General features: G+C 44.7%; 1 protein-coding gene across 1 annotated transcript; it reads left to right on the top strand.

The window, feature by feature from the left end:
• Window positions 1-3,307: 3,307 nt before the first annotated feature.
• Window positions 3,308-8,541, top strand: TEX48 (testis expressed 48; the record flags this gene model as incomplete). The annotated part of the gene is made up of 3 exons (XM_027550244.1): window positions 3,308-3,593; window positions 6,181-6,351; window positions 7,654-8,541. Coding segments are annotated over 3 exons (726 nt in total), but the record flags the coding sequence as incomplete, so codon positions are not given.
• Between the last annotated feature and the right edge of the window lie 857 nt (window positions 8,542-9,398).

Here is a 9,398-nt window from a genome sequence, read left to right as displayed (position 1 = left end):
CTGGGTCAGGAAGATCCCCTGGAGGAAGGCATGGCAACCCACTCGTCTTCTTGCCTGGAGAATTCCATGGACAGAGGAGCCTGGCGGGCAACAGTCCATGGGGTTGCAAAGTCGGACACGACTCTTTGTGCACTATTAACATGTGCACAAAGATAATGCTTCGTGGAGGAAGAGTGAGAGATGAAATGAAGCAAGTTTCAGGTTTGAGAAGGAGTAAGATTTTTTTTCTTCTTTCTGGGGTCAGAGTATATCAATCAAAGAAGCCTTCTATTAAGTATCTGAGTTTTTGTCTTCTCTCTTTTCTACTGTGCCTCTTGAATCTATTATTTTTGACACTGAAAGTTTGCCATAATGGACATTGTCATTTTAAGTCATCTAGCAAAATTTTTGTCATTAAGATAAACACATCAGAGTACATTGAATGAGACTATATATACAAAGCAAGAGTTTTTCTGGAAAAAGGCGGCAATTTCATATAGATGAGACCATGAGAAACAGGAAAGAATACACTGTGCTCTGCTTAGTAGCTCAGTCATGTCTGACTCTCTGCAACCCCATAGACTGTGGCCCGCCAGGCTCCTCTGTCCGTGGGGATTTTCAAGGCAAGAATACTAGAGTCTGTTGCCATGCCCTCCTCCAGGGGATCTTCCCAACCCAGGGATTGAACCCAGGTCTCTCCAATTGCAAGCAAATTCTTTACCATCTAAGCCACCAGGGAAGCCCAAGAATACTGAAGTGGGTATCCTATCCCTTCTCCAGGGGATCTTCCCAACCCAGGAATCAAACCAGGGTCTCCTGCATTGCAGGCAGATTCTTTTATCAGCTGAGCTACCAGGGAAGCCCAAAAGAATACACTACAGTTAGTCAAGAGTTTATACTTTGCATGGCATCTTGAATTTCTTGGCCAAGGAGAACCTTAAAGAGTTCATATGATCTATGCCCTGGAAATCACTAATTCCAGAATACAGGCTGAGAAAAGTGACCATTCATAGATGCTTTAACCTCTGAGCCACCAGGGAAGCCCCTTTAACAAGATAGACATGTGCTTATGAAGGTTTGGAGATACCCAAGGCAAAACTTTAGCAATTCCCTTCCTACAAACTGACCACCAGTCTAACAGACCTCCAACCATTAGATCCCAGGGCTGCCTGGTGGGGTGGTGGGGGGTGGCGGGGGGAGGGGGTGGCTGGCTAGACTTAAAGCCTCCATTCCCTCCTATGAAGCACTGCCTTCTACACTCACATACATGAGGTAATCTAGAACAGAGAAAAACCCCATGAAGCAAGAGTTTATATAAGTAGATGAAGAGAACTGAAACTACAGCAAGCAGCAGAAGAATCTGTATTAATGGCAAGCGTATTTGCTAAATGATGCATCTCCAAAACAAAAGATCTGATTGCCTCATATTAACGTCCATTTGTTTATAAATCCTAAGAAAATAAAACAAATTCATTAAAGAGTCAGTGAAATACGTCACAGCTCAAATTATGACAGAAAACTCAATTGGCAGCAGATCCAAAGGACTATCAGAGATTGAGGCTGCTGCTGCTGCTAAGTCGCTTCAGTTGTGTCAGACTCTGTGCGACCCCATAGACAGCAGCCCACCAGGCTCCGCCGTCCCTGGGATTCTCCAGGCAAGAACACTGGAGTCTAGATGGGCCCAGAAAGTACCCTTCTTGGTCCAAGGATCCCACATAGTGGAGACATCTGTATGTGTTTAGTCTGCTGAGGGTATCTAGCCACAATATATAAAGGATGCTATCAACATATTGAATAGCTTATGTGCAGGAAGTTAAAGATTTTTGTATTCATTATTAAGAAGTCAGTTGTGGCTCAGCTGGTAGAGAATCCACCTGCAATGCAGGAGACCTGGATTCGATTCCTGGATTAGGAAGATCCCCTGGAGAAGGGAAAGGCTACCCACTCCAGTATTCTGGCCTGGAGAATTCCTTAGACTGTATAGTCCATGGGGTCGCAAAGAGTCACACACAACTGAGCAACTTTCACTTTCACTTTACTAATAGAAAGCTATTGCCATAATTCAGGGTGGCTTGTTTGGTATCACAGTGGAGAAAGTGAGACAGAAATGCCTACGAATGAGACAACTCATCTACTGAATTGAGTATTGTGAGGGACATCTAACCAATACCATGAGAAGAATTTTCTACAAGGGGGTTTTACCACTGAAAGGGAAAGGAGAACAGGAAGCATCCAGAAACCTGGAAAAGTTGGTACACAATGAAAGAACTTTGGGATGAAAACAAGGCCTTTTTCTGGACTGTCCAAACTAGGAAGATGCTTCAAGTGATCATGCAACCTAACTTCCTCTTATTACTGGTGAGGAGCCTGAGACAAAGAGAGAAGCAAGGACTTACTCAAAGCCACACAGCAAGTTGGTAAGAGTGTGCTTCATCACCATGTTCTCCTGCGACCCAGACCAGCAGAACAGTTTTGTAGCCAACGAGCTACATGAAGGGAATGACCATTGACTAGGCACTTTGAGTACCCAGCGCCACAGAGGTCACTTTGTGTATGTTTAAACCTTTCCATCGGAGAAGGCAATGGCACCTCACTCTAGTACTCTCGCCTGGAAAATCCCATGGATGGAGGAGCCTGGTAGGCTGCACTCCATGGGGTCGCTAAGAGTCGTACACGACTGAGTAACTTCACTTTCACTTTTCACTTTCATGCATTGGAGAAGGAAATGGCAACCCACTCCAGTGTTCTTGCCTGGAGAATCCCAGGGACGGGGGAGCCTGGTGGGCGGACGTCTATGGGGTCGCACAGAGTCGGACACGAGTGTAGTGACTTAGCAGCAGCAGCAAACCTTTCCATTTGCAAAGCAGGCACTGCAATTCCCATTTCCCACAGGATAAAAGTGAGGCTCGAGAAAGTTAAGGAACCCACACCTAGAAACAGAATAGAATACAGGTCTGCAAACACGTTTCTGTGCATCTCTGCATGGCCCAGCATTTTGCTGCAGTGACGTCCGACCTGGAGCATGAGCATTTTTCATCCTCAGTCTTATGTTTATTTAGGAAACAGCCCTGCCCAAGAAACTGGGCTCAAAGATCAGCTGATTCAAAAAGGCAGCCCTGCAAGCAATGCTGAAAGAATAGAGGCTTAAACTCCTTTCCATGGGTAAGAAAATTTTGTATAAAACAGGGGAAATGACTTTAAGAGAACCACTACACTCCCCACTGTAGCTCCATGGGGGAGCTACAAAAGATTGGGGAAAGGAGAAGACTATTATACCTTGGGGGAGGCTGAGCCTATATGACCCCCCTGCTCCCTGCCATCACAGTGAATTTCCAACGGGGCATCTGGAATTCAGGCCCTGGATCCCAAGGGCCCCCATTCCTTTTTCTTCATATTAGCAGCTCACCAAAACCTGGCCTCGAAGATCTTCTCTTCATGCTGCAAATGCTGTGAGAAACCTGATGCTGCAGATGACGCCAAGATCCCCAATCAAACCCAAGAGCTTCAGCTGTTGAAGCATGGTAGGTACCAGGCAAGAATGCCCTGCCCGGCCTCGGGAGACCTCATATTGCTCATCCCCCTCTTGCTGGGATGCCCTCAGATTTCCTTCAGCTTTTGAGTGAATAATGTCAACCTAAAATGAGGTGAAGACTGACCGGCTAAGTAACAAAACTGATAAACAATAGAGCTTAAAATCTTGATACTTACAGTGGGATACTTGGACTAGCAACATCAGCATTCCAGGGAGTTTGTTAGAACTGAACTTTCAGACCCTACTCCAGACCTGCCAAGTCAGAACCCTTATTTTAATATGACCTCAGGGAAACCTGAATGTATATCATAGTTTGAGAATCACTTGTCTAAAGACTATAAAGATAGTGCTTAAGAACCCTGCCTTAGGTATATCTATGACTGATTCATGTTGAAGTTTGGCAGAAACCAACAGAATATTGTAAAGCAATTATCCTTCAATTAAAAATAAATAAATTTAATTTTTTTATAAAGTTTTTTTATGATTTTTTATAAAAGTTTGTTTTTTATAAACAAATCAACAGAAAGAGCCCTGCCTTTGGGGCTGAGGTTAAATTCAATCAGCTCTGCTACAGAACTGGACAAGTCAAGTACCCTCTCACTCCAAGCTTGTGTCCTTACCTGTAAAACAGGGATCCTTATACTGTATTATTGCTTTTCAGAATCACTTGGAGGGTTAAAAGAGGGAATGTATAGAAGCAAAAAGCACAGGGCTTGCACAGAGTAGGAATTCAACAAAAGTCAACAAATGAAGACTATAGTATAAGGTATTGGTCAGGAGAAGACAGGCTCTGCTGCTGCAACAAACATGCCTTTAAATCTCAATGGTTTACAAAACAAAAGTGTATTTCTTGCTCATGCAAAGTCTGTTACATATTATTTTTCACCTTTAGCCAAGGCATATGGAACACACAGTTTCCAAGACTATCAGGTATAAGAGGGAAGAGAGAAAGAAGGCATCCTGGCCTTCAGTTTGTAATTATATCCTTCTTAATGATCCAGGACAAAAGATGATAGTGGAGAAGACTGGGGGTCAAAATCAGCAATTTCAGACCCAAAACAATATGCATTATTGTCAAGATCAGGCAAAGCTAGGACTAACACACAGCTGAGTGGTGAGTGGTGGCATGGTCCTACTGGAGACGTGGCAGTTCAATGGCAGGAAAAAAATTCTCATGGCATATTTTGCCAGAAATCCATACCTAGGAGCCTTTAAAACATTTCCCCTGGGAACATGGGATTGGCCAAAAAGTTCATTCAGGGTTTCCCATGTATTTTATTCCATTGGGTTTTGACCAGCCAAATAATTTCATGATAAAAAAGAAGAATCTTAAAAGCGTCAGCTCCTTTTTCCAAGATGATAGTAAGTACTGAGCCCCTGTTAGATGCAAGGCACTGTCTAGGCACAGGGACCCAGCTGTGACCAGGTAAGTCCCTGACTGTTTCAGAACTTAAACACTAGAAAAGTGGTCTTATTTAAGTCCCATAATAACTCTAAGAAGTGGATCTGATTATCCAGAATGAATGTATTATTTTGCAGTTCTGAAAACAGAGGCAGAGAGAGATGAAGCAATTTGTTCAAGGTAGGCAGCTAGAAAAGAACAGAGCTGTTTATTACAGAACACTGCTTAGTCTGTTGACAAGACTGTGTTACACAAGAATCTAGGAGTATATAAACAAAGTCTTATATACAATGTGCATCACAGTGGTGTTTATGGTAGAGAAATTTGAAAATAGTCTAAACACCCAAAAATAGAATATTGGTTAAATGAATCCTGAATTATCCATAGAATATTATGCAACCATTGTTTTTAAAGCTTACCGACATAAGAAAACAGCTTATGATACGCAGAAAGTAAAAGCATGCATAACATATAGGATGTGATGGACTATGTAAAAATTGTTGTTGCTCAGTCATTAAGTTGTGTCCGACTCTGCCACCCCATGAACTGCAGCACACCAGGCTTCCCTGTCCTTCACCATCTCCCAGATTTTGCTCAAACTCATGTCCATGCAGTTGGTGATGCCATCCAACCATCTCATCCTCTGTTGCCCCCTTCTCCTCTTGCCCTCAAGCTTTCCTAGCATCAGGGTCTTCTCCAATGAGTCAGCTCTTTGCATCAGGTAGCCAAAGTACTGGAGCTTCAGCTTCAGCATCAGTCCTTCCAATGAATATTCAGGGCTTATTTCCTTTAGAATTGACTGGTTTGATCACCTTGCTGTCCAAGGGACTGTCAAGAGTCTTCTCCAGCACCACAGTTCAAAAGCATCAATTCTTCAGTGCTCAGCCTTCTTTATGGTCCAACTCTGTTAAAAACATCCATAGGCAAACCCTGGAACTGTGATCATATCTGAGGGAAGTGGTGTTTGGGGCATTTTTTTCCTACTTCATATTCTTCAATATTTCCTAAGCTTTTGTATAATGTATATGAATTATACTTATAAATGGGGAAAAGTAAACTTTATGCTTGTAAAGAAATACATATTTTGAATCCAGTACCTGCTTATGAGGGGGGAGAACTTAGAAGACTAGCCATGCTGATTCAGGTACACCTCATTCCATAAGTATCGCCGCCGGTCCATGTGTGCGCTCCAGAGTTGACAAAACACTTTGGCCTCTGTGACCTCCTCTGAGCACCCCACATGACCACGTGGAATTACCATTGCCAGGTGTGCAGAAGGATGAGCTCAACAGACAAAGCCTCAAGCACAGTGATGCAGCACCCTGCATGAGTATGGGGAAAGCCACGCTCCCCTCAGAAAAGACAACTTCTTGTTTCAGCAGCAGTGAGTATGGTGAGTTCGAAACCGGGGCCCTAACGCTGACCGGGAACCTCTTGGGTAGGGAGCCTTGTCCTCATGTCCAAACCCGAGTTCGATACTGAACTCAGTGGGATGACAGAAGTGGCAGGACTCCTCCCTTTAGGATGCTGCAGTCACATTCTAGAACACACCAGACAGAGCCCAGAGAAAGACCTGCCTGTATGATCCTCCGAGCTGGGAATTACATGAGGAGCAGGAGCCCTGAGAGGAAAGAATACACATCCATACTTTCCTTCTAAGTCCCCGTGGCAATGTCTTACATGTGTACAGTGTGTGAGTGTTCGCGTAATGTCTGCTTCAGCCTCCAGATGGTAAGTTCCAGGAGGGCAGGGCCTACATGAGTGTCATTCCTCCAAACTCAACCAGATTCATAGCAGATAAACACGCCAAAAAACGCCTGTGCACTGAGAGTCTCCAGGTGGAGGAGGATGCCTCTGAGTCCTGGACTGTAGCCATATCCAGGAAGAAGAAATGTGGCTCCCTTGATGGGCACCGACGCTGTGCGCGGGTGACCTCACATAGCTCACAACCACCCCATGAGGCTGGCTGTTGAGAGGTAAAGGTCCTCCAGCCCAGTCACTTCAGAGGGATTCGCAACAGGGACTTCCCTGGCAGTCTAGTGGTTAAGACTCCACACTTCCAACGAAGGGGGCACAGATTTGATCCCTGGTCAGGAAACTAAGATCCCACATGCCACGCACATGCCACGGGGCACAGTCAAAACAACAACGAAAAGGCTACCAACCCCTTCTTGGAGTAATGTATTTATATGCATTTAATAAAATACACGGAATTAAAAAGGACATCAATTACATATCATATATATGTAAGATAAATAAGATTCCACATTTGAAACAAACAAACAAAATTCTCATAACAGCTAAACCTTCCTTGCAACCAAAATCTCAAAGTCCAATTTCTATAAAAAATCAAAGAGGTCCTGCTGTGCTTGAATTGGGCATGAGTGTCTGGGTGCCCCACTAGCTCCCCTCCCCCCACAGGGCTCCATGGTGCATAGTTTAAAAGCCCATCTCTGATTGTATAGAGGAGGCTTCAGTCCCTAGTGGGAAGGGGCTTTCCCAAAGCTCAGCAGCTGCTGCTGCTGCTAAGTCGCTTCAGTCGTGCTAGACTCCGTGCGACCCCATAGACGGCAGCCCACCAGGTTCCGCCGTCCCTGGGATTCTCCAGGTAAGAACAGTGGAGTGGGTAAGCTCAGCAGAGAGAGGTGGTAATGTCAGAACCAGGCTGGGCCCAGTTCTTCTATTTTCTAGGCCAGTGCATTTCACAAGACAAACTGCTGTCACTTCATGCTCCGATAAGAGTACCAACACGTCCCAGACCGGGAGTGGAGGTGGGGGGGCGGGGGGCACATGACTTACAGACTATTCCAGAATCTGATCCTGAACAGGGATGGAGGTGACCGCAACAGTCCATCCAGGCCCAAAGCAGAGTCTTCGCTCAGTGTTCTTCCCTTTCTCCTTTCAGATGTAAATTTACAAGTTTCCAAAAGAGGGTTTCACAAGAGAAGGCTCAGCCGCTACTCCCAGGATCACTGGCCGTACCAACCATGCCTCATCGGGAGGCCCTGATCATTCTAGACGGCAACCCCCTCGCAGGTCTGGGAGCCTGCGCAGCTGCGGAGAGTTTTCAGGAGAAAGAGGGTGGTGCACCGGGGCCATGAAGACTGATTCGGAAACTCCCTTCCAGGAGGAGAAGATGTCTGAGCCAACGCTGTGCCGCCAACAAGAGTCACTTCAGACCCCAAAAAGCCACTTGGGAGGAGCTGCCTCCAATTAAAGTCTTTGGTGACGTCACAGGACTGTGTACCTCCTCTCTCCCCTCCCCCTTACCCGTACATCCAGTTTATAGAGGAGTTCATCCATGTTTGTTACATGTTGTGGGCCTTTATTTCTTACATCTAGATCCTTGTTCCGTTTCACATTTATCATTATATATATTAGGTATGGATCCATATCTTTTTGGACGTTTATTTCAAAGACCATCTTTGGCCCAATCATTTGCGATGACTCCTTTATCCTCATGTACAAAAATTTCATATGTATTTTGCTTTCTTTCTGAAATTTCTATTTTATTCCACTGTAAGTCGGTCTGGTACCACCTCGTCTTATTCCTCCATTTTTTTAAGTTTATTTTTTAGTTGAAGGATAATTGCTTTACAGAATTTTTTCTGTCAAACCTCAACATGAATCAGCCAAAGGTATACATATATCCCCTCCCTTTTGAACCTCCCTCCCATCTCCCTCCCCACATTCCTCCATTTTTTTAAAATATAAACATTAGTATCTATTTGTCTAGATCCATTTAAAAAAAACATTGATATTTTGGGGGATTTGTCTGGCGGTCCAGTGGTTAGGACTGTGCTTCCCAAGCAAGGGACACAAGTTTGATCCCTGGTTGGGGAACTAAGACCCCCACATGCTGTGCAGTGCAGCCAAAAAAAGAAAGAAAGAATTGATATTTTATTGTGACTGTACTAAATTTTAAAAAGACGCTTACTTCTTGCAAGAAAAGTTATGACCAACCTAGATAGCATATTGAAAAGCAGAGACATTACTTTGCCAACAAAGGTCCGTCTAGTCAAGGCTATGGTTTTTCCTGTGCTCATGTATGGATGTGAGAGTTGGACTATAAAGAAAGCTGAGCACCAAAGAATTGATGCTTTTGAACTGTGGTGTTGGAGAAGACTCCTGAGAGTCCCTTGGACTGCAAGATCCAACCAATCCATTCTAAAGGAGATCAGCCCTGGGTGTTCTTTGGAAGGAATGATGCTAAAGCTGAAACTCCAATACTTTGGCTACCTCATGCGAAGAGCTGACTCATTGGAAAAGACTCTGATGCTGGGAGGGATTGGGGGGCGGGAGGAGAAGGGGACAACAGAGGATGAGATGGCTGGATGGCATCACTGACTCGATGGACGTGAGTCTGAGTGAACTCTGGGAGTTGGTGAGGGACAGGGAGGCCTGGTGTGCTGCGATTCATGGGGTCGCAAAGAGTCGGACACGACTGAGCGACTGAACTGGAACTAGTACTAAATTTTAAAATTA

The sequence above is a fragment of the Bos indicus x Bos taurus genome, chromosome 8 (genome assembly GCF_003369695.1).
Source record: "Bos indicus x Bos taurus breed Angus x Brahman F1 hybrid chromosome 8, Bos_hybrid_MaternalHap_v2.0, whole genome shotgun sequence".
In the NCBI taxonomy this organism is placed as follows: Eukaryota; Metazoa; Chordata; class Mammalia; order Artiodactyla; family Bovidae; genus Bos; species Bos indicus x Bos taurus.
The sequence above is the reverse complement of the archived record's forward strand: the minus strand, read 5'-3'. Positions and strand labels throughout refer to the sequence as shown.